Source organism: Sabethes cyaneus, chromosome 1 (assembly GCF_943734655.1).
Source record: "Sabethes cyaneus chromosome 1, idSabCyanKW18_F2, whole genome shotgun sequence".
Classification (NCBI taxonomy): Eukaryota; Metazoa; Arthropoda; class Insecta; order Diptera; family Culicidae; genus Sabethes; species Sabethes cyaneus.
The window spans coordinates 39,129,791-39,146,673 of record NC_071353.1 but is presented as its reverse complement, the minus strand read 5'-3'; the positions used below and the strand labels follow the sequence as shown (position 1 = coordinate 39,146,673).

Below are 16,883 nucleotides of genomic sequence, written 5' to 3'. Positions count from 1 at the left end.
CAAACAAAAAAGTTAGATTTTCGATTGTTGGAAAATTAGAACCAGCCTAAAATTTTAGGCTAGAAAAGCTAATTTTCCCCTAGAACTGTCTTCTGGACCACTGAGCACTGATTTAGTAAGCAAAATGAAATAAAACGTACAGCTCTTTTGTTCATTATTTTCAATTCCTGGCAGAAAATGAAAGGCGCTACAAAAGATATTCGAAATTTTATAACTAATTATGAGACTGAATCTTAACCCACCTTAATTTTTAACTCCGCTGTCGCCTACTCGCCTACTAACTGCGCCATTGACGTGGCCGAAACTGACTAAAGAAATGTCAAAGTAACTCATTTTCGGTTCGAAAAAACCAAGTGCGCAAGAATCGCGATGAAAACTTTTGAATCTTTTGCTCGAAAACTTGCGGAGTATCAGTCGAAGAACGCAGGAGAAAATACCGACTGCAAGCAAACGGCAACAAATATCATCGTATTATCACGAAATCATTCCGTGTTGCCTAACGACAGCACCAGGCAATCAAATTTGTAGCGTACAGACCATAAAAACGCCTAAATGTTGAGCTCGAAAAAAATATTGTTAAAACCTTTTCGAGCAATATTGCTGTTGCAGTTGAAAACCGTAATAATCAACGTGCAACATTCCGTTTTATTCTTGTTCTGTGTGTCGCAACTACGTCGCAGGTGGTGCGCTGTATAGCGCATCAATGTGCGAACACAGCGCACCACGTGCGACGTAGTGGCGACACACAGTGAGGCAGATTGACCCGGCGCTCGGACAAAACCTCATAACTTCTATCATATGCTTCGTAGAGCTTTATTGTCTTCAGCAACACTGTTTGTTATAAAATTTCCAGTGGTTGGAGAATTCGCGAAAAAGTGATCGTTTGAATCGATGAACATCCCTCATGAACACACACTATTCGCCTGCCTCGCCGATAATGCACGCATCAGCTTTGAATTTTATCACGAACAGAACCTCAATGTGAACATCAGAATTCGTTCAAAAATTGAATATTGAACATTGAGTGTGTTCGATTTATCGGATATAGAATGCCCGGGGACGCCGGAAAGTATTCAAAATAATATTACCGTCATCCGGGGATACTTGCAACACTTTTGAACTTTGACTTAGTATAACTTTCGAAGTATACCGCTTAGGTCCAAGTGTAAGTAGCCAAAACTTGTATAGTGGTGAGTACTTTTGATTTATGATTATGAGGAAAAATATAAACTAAATGAATCTGTAGAATGAACCAAAAATAGGGGTGTTGCAAGTTACCCAGTAAACGGGGTTACTTGCAACACTTTTCTGATTTTGCGTTTCTTATGATTTTATATCTGATTTCAAACCGCGAATGACTATTTTGAGATATTTTGAATGTATTTGTAGTAAAACAAGAGATACTGGAGGCGTTTTTTGTTTCCCAATTTCGTCTATCGCTTTTTTAAAGATATTCGGTGAAAATGCAGCATGTCGGCGAACTCCAAATTGCCGTTTCAAGGCACGTGGAATTTTTCACAATTTTAATTTTTCTGGAGATGGTGGTAGACAAAATAACATCGTACAGATGCAAACTTACTTTGTGCATATTGTCTATTACGATAATTTTCATTTTTACAAGTGCTGCAAGCCGCGCCATATTGGAAGTAACAACACGAATTCATCGTTTCTTCTCCAAGTTCAAAATATAAACAAAGCTCAAAGTTGCTATTTGTTAGCTTATATGATGCACTTATTGTGTACAGGAACCAAACAATAAAAAATAATTCCATGTCAATGAACTGACGCAACTTTGCACATCCATTTTTCCTACTCTGAAAGTGAAATTACTTTCCAATCGTGTAAAAACAAGCAAAACAATGATGTAATGGATTTAACTTAACTAAACAATACGTAAACATCCCTTCTTTAAAATGGCATTGAGTACAAATGGTTATCTTAACAAACAAATGCGTTAGAGCTGTCAAAAGCGCGATGCGCCAAAGTGTTGCAAGTAACCCCGGTGTTGCAAGTATCCCCGGATGACGGTACCACGAAAAGGGAATAGTTTAAAGTAGTGTTAGTGGCTTTACAAGCAGCAGAAAGCAGTAATTTGCACTTTTGCGTTGCTCACGATAGTCGTATATTCAGCGATGCTATGAAGCGTGAGTGTATGTTGCTCATTGTTATAAGCGAATTGAACCACTCGCGTAGCTGTTTTATCATGATAAAAACCGTTTGCCGATGCTCGGCGCATCTATTCATTTTGCGAGTTTTCCAACCTCTGAAAATTTCGCATCTTTTTGTAAATTTTAAGTAGTTATATATTTATTCCTATAGATGGCGTTGAGATTTATCTTTTTAAATAATGACTTTAGAAATGTTGTGTCTTCAGAAAAGTTGTTTGTCCTGTAAAGTTACTGAACATACCAAAATTGTAGGAGTTACAGGAATCAAGTTATAAATATTTTAAATACTCACACTTTTTTTTAAGTATGTAGTCGAAATTGGTAGTCTGACGACCTCCTATACAAATTATCACAATCTGTATATCAAGAGTAATTTAGTATTATTATTCTGGTATAGGGTAAATTAGCCATTTGTGGACCTTTCTGTAAATTATTTTGAACTCGTAACGCTAAACACCCAACCAATGGCACTTACAATATTAGTAACTTTAGAATAAGCCTAAATATATCAATTTCTGCTGCAAATCTCTAAATTTTACATATTTTTTAGGTACGAGTTGTTTGATCTGCCACCATTTGCCATCTTGGGAAATATTTAAGCTCAAAGAAATACTATTTTTCATCAAAAAAGCTCAAAATCTCCGAAATTTCAGAAAATCACGTATAATAATGTTCTACAAAAACGTTGATTTTAGCAAGATAAACAACTTTCTAGAACACTATGAACACGCAAAAGTTGACCAGAATAAGTCAGGTTTAAAAACTGTTTTAAAAGGTTTGTCCACGAATAATCCTTCATAGATAATTTCCATGAAGAGATACAAGTATGGTGTCTTTGACAAAGTTGACAAAGCAATCGGGCTATCGAGAGGGACACTCTTGTGAAACTGCATTAAATCTGGTACTAGCAAAATGGAAAGAAAAAATCGAAGCTAAAGAAACTATTCTTGCTGTATTTTTGGATCTAAAACGCGCGTTTGAAGCAATCTCTAGGCCTTTATTGTTACAAACCTTGAAGCGATTTGGTATTGCAGGGATGGCATATAAATGGTTTGAAAGCTATTTATGTGACAGAACTCAGAAAACTCGCTTTGATAATTTGAATTCTGATTCCCTTGCCAACACACTTAGTGTACCGCAAGGAAGTGTATTGGGGCCCCTTTTGTTTATAATTTATATCAATGACTAATCTCAAGTTTTTTAGTCTTGACCTTGAAATGAGGTCATACATATATATTAATATTTTTTGAAACGATGGTTCTACAATTGATGATGGGACGGTAGGGGAAAGAAATGAAAATTTTTTTGGTGAAGGAGGGGAAGAGCGGAAAGGAAGGGGGGGTATTGGTAGCTATGCTTGACAAGTAGTCATTTTGACTCCTATCTTTTGTCCAATGCTGGAAGGTGCATGAGTCGAACCAAGCTGTAATCTGAGATTATAACCGGATTCGAACCCACAACACCCGCCAGGGCATGTGGTTCGCTGGTACTTGTACCTTTGAACCATAGAGGCGCTGGACAAAAGGAGACCGCAAAATCCACTTCTCAAGAATAGCGACGCGTTTGGTTGGGTTATCGACACATATTGTGCCGCTTCCTGCATCAATTGCAGATTACCACCGAGCGAGAAGTTTTAATCTAACTGCTATTTACTTTCAGGACGACGACACTATGCCGGCCCTTACGACTTGCAAGGTACTGCACGTGACGCTACCAATACCCCCCCCCCCCCTTCCTTTCCGCTCTTCCCCTCCTTCACCAAAAAAAATTTCATTTCTTTCCCCTACCGTCCCTTCATCAATTGTAGAACCATCGTTTCAAAAAATATTAATATATCAATGACATTAAACGAGTTTTACGGTTCTGCGACATAAATTTGTTTGGGGACGACACTGTTCTATTCATTGCGGCTAAGGACCCTAATGAAATTGTATCACATTTAAACCAAGATTTACATTATCTTTCGAATTGGTTAAAATTTAAACAACTTAAACTCAACATTAGCAAGACAAAATATATGATTATTTCAGCCAACTTCAAGCCAGACGTAAACATTGAAATTGATGGTGAGACTATTGATCTCGTAAATGAACTAAAGTATCTTGGAGTAATCATTAATGACAAGTTAACTTTTAAGTCTCACATAGATAATGTCATCAAAAAAATGGCGAAAAAGTACGGTGTCTTGTGCCGTTTAAAAAATGAATTGACGATTAGTAGTAAAATTCTTTTATATAAGTCAATCATTTCACCACATATAGATTTTTGTTCATCCATCCTGTTCCTTGCAAACGATACACAAATATTGAAGTTGCAGCGCTTGCAAAATAAAGTTATGCGATTAATTTTAAGATGTAATAGATACACTTCCTCACATATTATGCTGGACGCATTGCAATGGCTTTCTGCGAAGCAAAGAGTTTATTTTTTGACAATGGTGTTTCTATATAAAATTCTTAATGGGATGCTACCTCGATATTTGTGTGATCGAATTAAAAGAGGAAGAGATTTACATTCGTACAACACTAGAAACGCGGAAGATGCAAGAACACCACATTTTTTGTTTAGAAGATCACAGAACTCTCTGTTGCACAAAGGAATAAATTTTTTCAATTCGATGCCAAGACAAATAAAACGTGCAGCAACAATGGCGAAATTCAAGAGGCTTTGCATTTCACACATAAAATCTACTTTATAGACACAATTTGATGATTTTTTGTATTACTTAAAGAAGATTGTATATTTATTTATTTTTTGTATATTTAGTGGATATATTAAGTTATCATGTTCACTGATGATGATGGATTTGAAATTGTTATTATTAATTAAAAAAAGTATAGAGAAGGCTACACATGTTTGAGTCACGCGCGCGGGAACAGACATACACAATCTGGAAAATGAATGATCAGGTTAAAGTCCTGAACAAAGGGTTTAGAGCGAAAGCTGGACGGGCTTGGGTTTGCTTGTGAACTTTGGAACTCGTATACCATCGCTTTATTGCCGAGTGGTATATCGAGCACCAAAGTTCTGCAGGATCTCCCTCGTAGTTCTAGATCGTTATCTAGAACCAATTCTGACTAGCTTGAGCTCCTAAATATTAGGTTCAATTCCTAATCAAGTCCAGATAATTTTCCGGTTGGAAACGTTTTGGACGAGCCTTGGACATTGTTTGAAATTGTGATATTCACTTGAAAGTTTGATATGTTTGTATTAGAAGCCAGTTCGTTATTTGCTTTTACACCTGGCTACATTGTTATTACATAAATATCTTAATAAATAAATCGTCTCGCTCAAACCGTTGTAGGGACATGAGGTGGAACCATCATCATCATCATCTTTTTTTTGTTTGCATTGATATTTACTACAACTTTGCCGAAAGTACCAAACCTGTATATCGAATGTACGAGAAAATAAATTTCGTATCTCACTTTTAAGGGAATTAATCAGCCAATGAATTCTCTCACAAGGTGCTTGTTATACCAAGAAATGTTCCTAAAGACATTATATGCGAAAAACTTCACGTTTTGGCGCAGTATCACACGATCACGTATTTCGCTGATGGGACCACTGTGCAGATTAGAATATGGCGCATCGGGTGAGTTTAGTAATAGCTTATGCTTTTTATACTATTCATGGAATTGTGACATTCTGTAATGTAATTGAAGCTTTAAATAAACTCAGCAAATACAGTTGTTTGGTCGAAACCATGCCGTTTTAATGAAATCACATGTCAACATTTACGCTGTTATCCTCAACATTTAATAAACACTCGCTTAGATTTTCGTTTCCAGTGAACCATTTTCAAGCTCACATCACAAAACAAAGGTAAAAAAATAACTTTTGCTCCGGTATCTATCGTTTTATAGTCAGATTATAATTTTAAACGTTATTTGTAATTTTGCAAAAAATAAATATGTTTTCTCTCAAAACTCAAGCTCACTTTTTCCTTTGTAAAAAGTCTGTTTAATTATTTTAGATTTTTTTTAACGGTTGAAACATTTTTTGTAACTTTAGTTCAGCAGCTAAGCATTTTCAGGCCAATTGTTTTAGATAGACAAAATCGAATGTCTGATTTTAATTATTTTTTAAATACATTTTCATTCCACAAGTATTATAAATAAAGTTTTATCAATTCGTCGCTAACAGCTGAAGGTGTCAAAATTCCTAGATCGGTGAAAAGAAGCGTAATGTATAGAGGTGGTGTATAATCTACGAGTGGATGCGCTTTAGCGATGTCGGCGAGATTCTTTTTCGAATACTGCATGAGGAAAAAAATAGATTTAATTCACTGTTTCCAACCTATAGGCTTCGAAACCGGCTTACCTTGTAATCATTCGGTAAATCTCGCTGATTCAAAGGATACATCCGGTTGAACTTAAAACTTTCGACAAGCACGTAGAAAGGTTTCTTCATTTCTCGTGCGCACATTGCCATCGTGACGGTACCGACCCGATTAACTATACCACCGCTTTCCACAACTCCTTCCGCACCGACAAACACCAGATCGACAGTTTCCATCACGTAACCAACGGCAGAGTCCAGAATTAGCGTACACTCGATTCCTTCCGCTTGCAGTTCTTTAAGCATCTGTTCGCTGCAAGGGTATTATCAAACCACTGTTTACAGAACATAGCAATATAAGGCTCTTACCCTTGATTGTCTGGAAAACTCTGTGTACAGTAAACATGAAAACGTTTGTTCATTTTGGCTGCTAGGATCAATGTGTCACGTACGGTTCTGGAACGAGCATGGGTAAGAATTCGACATCCGTCGCTGATGAAACCTGTAGCCTGCTTCGCAATGATGTGTCTACTTTCCAGCAATTTGTCCAGGAACAACTTCCCCCTGCTTAACATAATTTGCCGCACCTCGTCCATGGTTTTATCATCAAACTTGGCCAATGTGATGAATCGTGAAAATAGCTCGCTTCCAGACACCACCGAAGTCATTGGTTTGTCCGTCTTCCGCATGGTTTGTACCGCTGCTTGGATGGTTGAATGCAGCTCCTGTACAGTATCAACTAATAAGCCAATTGGGTTATCATGGAGAAAATTTTACCTCAATGATTTGTACTTACACTTTGTTTTCTCTAAAACCATCAACAGTGTTTTGATTGCGGCAATGCCAGATGAAAGGCTATCATCCTTGTCCAAAATATCCAGAAAATACCGTTCAACATCTATGTCGGAGAAATATTTATATTTGAATCCTTTTAAAACGAACGCGGGATACTTACCAAATTTCTCATTTGTATGCTTCATTATATAAAATTTGAGAAACAACTTTCCGTTTATAAATTTTAAGCAATAAATATCTGCACTGCAGAAGCAGAATGCAGAACTGGTAAGTGGTAACTGGAAAGTGGCAATTCCGGAATTTCTGATGCAAAAGGCCAAACACAACATGAAACGTCGGCGAAATGTCAATGTCTAGCCGAGATGCCAGATATCTTTATAGACATCCTCCATTGTCCGAATATAAGAGCTCGAAAATCTGTATTTTTTGCGTGTAAAATTCGAGTAGTGGCTAGTGCTGCCTGATAGACCATTTAATGGTGAATTTTTTACCAGACGGGTCTGTTAAACTCAGAGATGCCAGAAGTGAAGAGATGTCTTCATTTTAAAGACATTTTTGTTACAAAAAAGTGAAATGTCTTCACTTGAAGACATGTGAAGACATGTCTTCACCATGCAGTTTAAATGGGCGGAAAGCCGAAGGAAGACAAATGAAGACATTTTTCCTTCACTGAAACAAGAATCATGGTAATGGTTACCATATTAGAGGGTAAATTTAAAAGGACACACCAGTGAATTTTTGCAGAAAAGACTTCTGTTTAGCTTAAGCAGTGTTCTGGTCAAAATTACTATGCGTTACTTTCGGCATTACTCCGATACGTAACAAAAATAACAGAATCGTAGTCAAAATTACTAGACATGACCATGAAAGTTGGTAAAATTATCTGAGAACATATTAGTTGTACTAGAATCATGGCAAATTTGAATAGCTTTTTCATGGTACTTACAAAAAGCATGCGTTTTCTACAAAATTGTGCGAGATACTATGGTTTTTGTTTCAGAGTTGGTTCGTGAAGACTTATCAAAAAATCACCTGGCATCCCTGGTTAAACGTTAAACTCCATGCATTGTCTATCTCCCTTTTCGCGTGCGTAATGGCTAGTGGGTACAACTTTCGGAGAACGTTAGCATGCCTTTGGCAACTTTATTCACGTCAAGTTGATATTGTCGATTGCAAGGAAAATTGTACCATCCAAAGTGCGATATCGCTCATAAAAGTGCTATTTTAGCTTAAATCGTTTCGGTCTCTTCGGCGCACTTATTGCTTGGAAGATAACGAAAAAGTGCGCCGAAGATACCGAAACGATTTAAGCTAAAATAGTACTTTTATGAGCGATATCGCACTTTGGATGAAACAATTTTCCTTGCAATTGACAATATTTCCAGCCTTAATTGTTATTGTAGAGCTTTCAAGCATATCCAGCTTTTCGCGCGCTTAATGGCGGCAAGTGGGTACAGCTTTCGACCACGTTTATTTGCTTATGGGAACTCCGCTCACGTATGCTTGAAAGTTCTACAACAACAATTAAGGCTGGAATATTCTTATAGAAGATTGAAAATCGATCGGGAAGCCGCTAAGCTAATAGCGTTCAAAACCTGACCACTTTTCGAGAAAGATTTTTTGGAATGACACCCTACCCAGCAAAACCTTGCTCCAAGGTGAGTTAAAATAGGTGATCTAGTTTTCATATTTTGTAGAACAGAAGTGCGCGGAACGATTGTTTAGCAACCATCAACGTTGTTTATACATTCAACAGTTTCCGCTTTGAAAATTTCGGTAACCGTCAAGGGTAACCCAGCGTGGGTGAAAAACAAATTTTAACATCAGAAAACCTCTCTTAACTAACCTTGCCTTGCTCTACTCTACTACCTTGTCCTACTTTCAATCTCAAGTAGTAGTGCACTGTCAAGAAGAGACTTCAGTGGGTAAATTCCAGATCCCTGTCACGACAGCTATCAGATGAAGCCGCCTCCGATAGTGGTGGTAATAGAGGTAGACAACAAATTTTGAAACAAAATTTAAACGGGACAACGCATGTATTTATTGCAGCGCAGTATGACGAATGCAGCGTGTTGTTTCCCCCTCTTTTGTTTATCGTAAAAAGTAAGACTATCAAAAGCCAGAATTTTTCCTGCCGATAACACAAAAAAAAACAAACATCTTTCACTATCTACATCCTACATGCAACAAATTTTCTGAAGCATAAAACCCTATGATTGCGTAATTCTTATAGCTGCTGTCAAATTTGAAATAAAATCGAGCCAGCAAGCCTGGCTCATACGGCTTGAAGAAAAATGTATGAGAATGACGTTCGTGCTAGAGGTGTGCGCCGGTCAGATTATCGGCGGCGGCGGCGCAGGAATAATTTTTATTCGACGATACACAATCGTCGATGCTGCGTGCATGCATCCTACTACCTACTTACTAGCGAGCGCATAGCTTCAAAGTGTCTTTCTGCACAGCCCACTCACAAAGCCAACAACTCGTGAGAAGCCAACAACCTGTGCGGGCTAGCGGCATACTAGAATATATGGATACATATTTTACGTTTTTTTTTTTTTTTATTGGGGCAAATATTCGAGTACATAAAATACTTAAGAGTAACTATCCTATATCATATTGTGTGTTCAATCACAAGTGGTGACTTTTCAACACTATTAGAATTGCAATATATACTATTATTCTGATTTCTTATGATTTGTTACGACAATTAAGATTATTTAGCAGTAGGGATTACAACCTAAATGTAAGGGAAAAAAATATAAATCTTAACCTAATACCTAACCTAGCTAACTTATGATCTATACAGAGACCTAATCATAGCAATAGAGGATTGCAACGATTTTTGACGGAAATTTGAAATAATTTTGTTTGACATAGTTTCTAGGGTTTCAACACCAGTAAGTCTATGTAATTCTAATGTACTAAACCAAGGAGGACGCTTCAAAATCATTTTCAAAATTTTATTTTGAATCCTCTGAAGACTCTTCTTCCTTGTAATACAACAACTTGACCAAATCGGAACGGCATATAACATCGCCGGTCTAAAAATTTGTTTGTAAATCAATAGTTTATTTTTCAGACAAAGTCTAGAATTTCTGTTAATAAGAGGATATAAACATTTCATATATTTATTACATTTTGCTTGAATACTTTCGATGTGGTCTTTAAAAGTAAGTTTTTTATCATAAATTAATCCCAAATATTTAACTTGGTCAGACCAACTCAAAGCAACTCCATTCATCTTGATAATGTGATTGCTATTTGGCTTAAGGGAAGAAGCTCTAGGCTTATGAGGAAAAATAATTAATTGAGTTTTACAAGCAATGGGAGAAATTTTCCACTTTTGCAAGTATTTGGAGAAAATATCCAAGCTTTTCTGCAGTCGACTACATATGACACGAAGACTTTTTCCTTTTACGGAAATGCTTGTATCGTCGCAGAATAACGACTTTGTGCAGCCAGCCGGTAATTCAGGAAGATCAGATGTGTATATGTTATACAGGATTGGGCCCAAGATCGAGCCTTGAGGCACACCTGCTTTAACAGGAAATTTATCAGATTTAGAATTCTGATAGACAACCTGTAAAAATCGATCAGTTAAATAATTTTGTAAAATTTTTACAATGTAAATTGGAAAGTTAAAATTTAGCAATTTCGTGATTAAACCTTTATGCCACACACTGTCGAATGCTTTTTCTATGTCTAGAAGAGCAACTCCAGTAGAATAGCCGTCGGCTTTATTAGCTCGTATCATATTAGTAACTCTGAGCAATTGATGAGTAGTGGAATGCCCATGTCGAAAACCAAATTGTTCATCTGCAAAAATGGAATGTTCAGTAATATGTGACATCATTCGGTTAAGAATTATTCTCTCAAATAATTTACTTATGGATGGAAGTAAACTAATTGGCCTATAGCTTGAAGCCTCCGCTGGATTTTTATCTGGTTTCAAAATAGGTGTAATCTTAGCAGTTTTCCATAAGTTAGGAAAATATGCTAATTTAAAACAGTTATTAAATATTTTAACCAAAAGTTGATAAGCGATTTCAGGGAGTTTTTTAATTAACATGTAAAATATCCCATCGTCACCAGGAGCTTTCATATTCTTGAATTTCTTGATAATTGAACGAACCTCATCCAAGTCAGTTTCAAATACTTCATTAGGTGAGACGTTATAAGTAGAAATTTGATCATATTTTTGAGAGACATCGTTTTCAACTGAGCTCACCACGTTCAAATTTAAATTATGAACATTTTCAAACTGCTGAGCAAGTCTTTGAGCCTTTTGTTCATTTGTTAATAGAATATGATCGCCATCTTTAATTGCTGGAATAGGTTTTGATGGTTTCTTCAGAATTTTTGACAATTTCCAGAAAGGTTTTGAATAGGGCTTCAACTGCTCAATCTTATTCGCAAACTGTTCATTCCTCAAAGCAGTAAATTTTTGTTTTATCTCTTTTTGTAATTCTTTATAAATAATTTTCATAGCAGGGTCTCGAGTTCGTTGATATTGACGCCTACGTACATTTTTCAGCCTAATAAGCAATTGAAGATTGTCATCAACAATTGGAGTATCTAATTTCATTTGGACCTTCGGAACAGAATTGTCCCTGGCTTCAATAATAGCACTTCTCAAAGCTTCCAAAGCTGAATCAATATTGGTTTTACTTTGCAAACTTACTTCATGATTCAAATGATTCTCAATATGAGACCTGTATCTTTCCCAATTGGCCTTGTGATAATTAAACACAGATTTAATAGGGTTTAAAATTGTCTCATGTGATAAACAAAAAGTGATTGGGAGATGATCCGAATCAAAATCAGCATGAGTAATTAACTCGCTGCACGCATGACTTTGGTCGGTTAGAACCAAATCAATTGTAGAAGGATTTCTTGTAGAAGAAAAACATGTAGGCCCATTTGGACATAAAATGGAATAGTATCCAGATGAGCAATCATTAAAAATAATTTTTCCGTTAGAATTACATTGAGCATTATTCCATGATCGGTGTTTAGCATTAAAGTCACCGATAATTAGAAATTTTGAGCGATTCCTTGTAAGTTTTTGCAAGTCGCCTTTCAGAAAATTTATTTGTTCGTTTGTACACGGTAAGGGAGATACGCAGCCGCAACGAATAATATTCCAAGTTCCGTTTGAACTTCAATCCTCAAAGCTTCAATAACTTTTGTTTCAAGATGAGGAAGAGTGCGATGTTTAATTTGACGGTGGATAACAATAGCAACTCCACCGCCAGAACTTTGAATTCTATCGAACCTATGTACCACGTAGTTGGGGTTATATTTTAGTTTGATATTTGGCTTTAAAAAAGTTAAAAAAGTAAAAGGTAATAACTGCAATGTGCACTCTATTGACAGTTAAAAAATTGTAAAACTCATCTTCGTTCGCTTTTAATGAACGAGCGTTCCAATTTAGAAATTTTATAGAATTATTTAAAGTCATTGCTGAACTTCAACTTCATTACAATTTCATATGTATAATTTGTTCCAATTCGAATAGCTTCGGTCATGGAACTTGCTTGCAACAAAGAAGTCATTAGAGTAGACATTGCTTGTTGCAAAAATAAAAGTTTATCCTGGGTAATCATACCTAGGTCGTCATTAATGGCATCGTCCCTAGGTGGCCCAGGATTAATGGTTTTTTTGGAACTGCCTGGAATAACAGGTATGTCCAAGTTTCCGGCTAAGACCGAAGCATATGATTTACCTGACCTAGCTTGTACGGGTAGGTAATTCACAGGTTCTGCACTAACTACCGGTGGAATTTGCTCACGCTTAGGATTTTGTTTACCCTGATTTCTTCGCTGTAAAATAGCGATTCTAACAGGGCAATCAAAAGAATTACTTTTATGATTATTACCACAATTTGCGCATTTAAATTGGTTTTGCTCCTTCACTGGACAATCGTCCTTTTTGTGTGAAGGACTGCTGCAAGTCATGCACTTGGAGTCCAAGTGACAATTTTTTGTGCCGTGACCATATTTTTGACATGAGCGACACTGAGTTAAATGAGGAATATTTCCTCCAAACTTTTTGTATAGTTCCCACTTTACACGCACGTGAAATAAAACACGTGCCTTTTCTAAAATATTTAAACTATTTACCTGATTTCGGTTAAAATGAACCAGGTAAAATTGCTGTGAAATGCCCCCGGTTTCCCGAATTTGACGTTTTTACCTTTGTTATACTATAACAAAGGTTTAAAAATTGGTCGAAAAACACGAAATTGATCCGAGGCCCGGAGGGCCAAGTCACATATACCAATCGATAGGGTTCGTCGATTTGAGCAATGTCTGTGTGTGTGTGTGTGTGTGTGTGTGTGTGTGTGTGTGTGTGTGTGTGTGTGTGTGTATGTATGTAATGATTTTTTCTATCGCCTGTTTCTCAAAGATGGCTGAACCGAATCGTTCGCTATTACATTTGTTTGAAAGGTATTATTGTCTAGTAGATCACTATTGAGTTGCTTCGTGACACGACGTTTCGTTTAAAAGTTATAAGCAAAAATGTGAAAAATACGTGACACGGGTTTCTCTAGAACTACATGACCGATTTCAGCGATCTTAGTATCAAATGAAAGCTCTTATTAAAGCTAAGTTATTCAGGAATTTTTAATTGAAAACAAACAAGTAGTTTAAAAGTTATGCTTAAAAAACCTGTTTTGACAAGGTAATAATTATCACCTGTTTCTTAGAAATGGCCAAACCGATTTATGCGCTATTAGTCTCATTTGAAAGATAATATATCCTAATAGATCACTATTGAATGATTTTTTGATTGGACGTTTAATTTGAAAGTTATGAGCAACCGTATACACCACACCTAAATTAACAAAAATTTATAATGATTTTAACCAAGATAATTTACCTAATTTCAATTATTTTAATATCAAACGAGAGGTTTTGACACTACGAATATATATGCAAAATTTCATAAGAATTGGTTGTAGCGGTCAAAAGATATTAACCCTCGAACATGTAACTTCGCCTTTTGTTCCTTCCGACTCAATCGTTCGTATTCGGAACTCTGTGGCAGTTTACTACACTCTAGTGACTTAAGCGCTACTTCCCTAAGCCAGAGAAGGCCACTAGAGCACGTCGATGTCCGGCCAAAGACTCTTACCACCGGGCGGGTGTAACGAAATCCAAACCACAAAGTCTAACCAAAATACTGCGAAAATCGTTTAGGGAGCGCGAGACCAAATCAGCACCACGCTTACCTTTAACACTCTAATGGAGGCGCACAATCTTTACGTTAATCGAACAGGGTCAATTTTTACTAATCGCACTAACCAAAATGCCTTTTTTTAGTTTCCCGACTTCACGTGTTTTATTCACCTCTAACTCGACCCGGCTCAAAATAATTTGTGCAGATTCTTCCTAGCTTTTCTTTTGGCGCCACTAGCTTATTTTTATTTGCTTCTAACCAACTTTCACTTTTTTTCGTTCTTCTGAACTCAAACATGCGTGCTTACTTGCTTTCGTGGACGGATTAACAAGTGTCCAACGGTGGTCGAGATCATCCCACGTGGTTTCTAGGCGAGCAGCAGTATCAGTGGCAGGTCGTATGCGCTGGGTGGCGGCACCGCGGCCGATGTTGACGACGGCCAAGAATTCGTCGGGGTAAATGCGTCCCCGGAACACTGTCGGTGGAGAACCAGCGGCTTGCCAGACAGCACGACCACAATCCACCCTCGAGTTTCAGCCTAGACTAGCACCCACGTTGAATTGGTGGGTGAACCTATTCAACGTGTTCACATTAGTTGGTTTTCACTTACTTCGACAACTTTTATCCTTACCTGAATCAGCACAAATTTCAAAATAATTTTCTAAAACTTTAACTATATAGTTTTTCCGAACGCGTACTGCAAAGTTAAAAAACTAGTTAAAACACATCTTGGTCCTAAATGTTTCAAACACTCACAATACAATTTCGAATTAAATATTCACTCGCGTATCAACTTAAATATCAAATTAACTTATTCAAATTAAATGATTCACACTGCTCGATAAAGTTTAACTTAACTCGAGTACGGTCTCCACCAAAGTGAACGAGTCGATCACGCTTTCCACCTCACAAGCGATCGAAAGGTGTTAGCGTGCTGTGCTCTGATTGGTCGTTTTCTATTTACTTGCTCCCGCTACCTACTACTCAATCAGTTATATAGGAAATTTCTGGAAGTTTCCCGAATGATGTCATAACGTCGGTACAACGTGGCAGAAATCCCCCTCAATTTATACCATCCAGTAACACTGTGTATTCTGTCTTATCTAACGTTTTACTATTCCTCGCTAGGTGTCGCTTTATCTTATATGCAACGATGCAAGTCGTACCCACACAACGTTTCATTCGAAAATTTTCTAACTTATCATTTGCTAACTCGAACTTGCACCTAAATTTCAACGTACATAAACACATGTAACAAGGTATATTGTTACATTCGCCCACGCTAACTTTAAAAAAAAGTTTTCAAAACCTTTTTTTTTCTATCTTAAAATAAACTAGTACGTTTTATATCACTTTTCGTTCTAATCTGCGTACCATTTTTAAAACCGGTCTATTGCATTTGTAACGTGTTTTGTGCCTTCGAATACTTCAGTCACTCTAATCTCATTCATCCCTATTGCTTGCATCTACATATGCACGCAATTTCCCCCCCACTAACAAAATCCAAACTGTTACTTATACTTTAAACTTCACATATATGTGAAAAATTAAAACTTCGCCCCAAATTCCCCAATTCGTATAACTTCACAAATTTGTGAAACAAGTCCTTCCATTCTCCTACTTCATAACTTCACAAAATTGTGAAAAACCAATAACTTTTCTTACTCATATTTATTACTTCACACAATTGTGAAAAACCCAATTGCTTCATATTCCCATCAAATTAATAACTGTACCTTATCATTGGGTACAAAACATGTTTCTGCCCTAGTGTTTTTTTTTCCTCCATTAATGAATGGAACATATCTAACTTATTTACTTATTCATCCTCTGCTCGTATTTACCTCATTCACTCTACGTATTCGAATGCATTGGGCTATTGCTTTCATGTAAGTTCCAATTTCGAAATTTATGTGATTCGAACTAATTTCGAACATTGGCTAATTCTGTCAAAGTTTGTTTTGATTGTAAGTGGAAATGTGCTGTTAAATTTGCTTTTGCAAATTAAATTAATTTTGCAGGTAAGTTGAACGATTCTATACACTTATTGATAAAATTTAATTGAAATATTCTTATTTCTTACAGCTTTGAATAACCATTTTGCCGTATGTTGTCGTCTTCGAGCTTAAGCAGTAGTGTGATGACTGCCCTCTCTTACTGTACTACAACCTGGACCCGCTTCAATTTAAGGCTAAGGTTCCCGATTCACAAGGTCAAGGTCGCTGCTTATCGTGTTACTCAGAGCTAAGTATTTTGTATCTACATTTTGCATGCTACCACTAAATTTGCGGCTCACATATTACTCTTACTAATTACACTAACATATTTATATTATTCCTCTAGTTCGAACAAATAACTAATTTGTTTGTTTTTTTTTCAGGTTCGTGTCGCGATTGATGGAGATGGTTCAACATCGCATCAGTCCGACTTTGTTTACCTTTTCTTTTCTAATGC

General features: G+C 36.7%; 1 protein-coding gene across 1 annotated transcript; it reads right to left on the bottom strand.

Moving 5' to 3' along the window:
• Window positions 1-5,850: 5,850 nt before the first annotated feature.
• On the bottom strand, window positions 5,851-7,537 carry LOC128743519 (translation initiation factor eIF-2B subunit alpha). The gene is made up of 5 exons (XM_053840119.1): window positions 7,405-7,537; window positions 7,246-7,347; window positions 6,819-7,188; window positions 6,492-6,762; window positions 5,851-6,426 (listed from the first exon to the last, which is right to left on the bottom strand). The coding sequence occupies exons 1-5, from the start codon at window positions 7,427-7,429 to the stop codon at window positions 6,280-6,282; spliced, it is 915 nt and encodes a 304-aa protein (XP_053696094.1). The 5' UTR covers window positions 7,430-7,537; the 3' UTR covers window positions 5,851-6,279.
• Window positions 7,538-16,883: the final 9,346 nt, after the last annotated feature.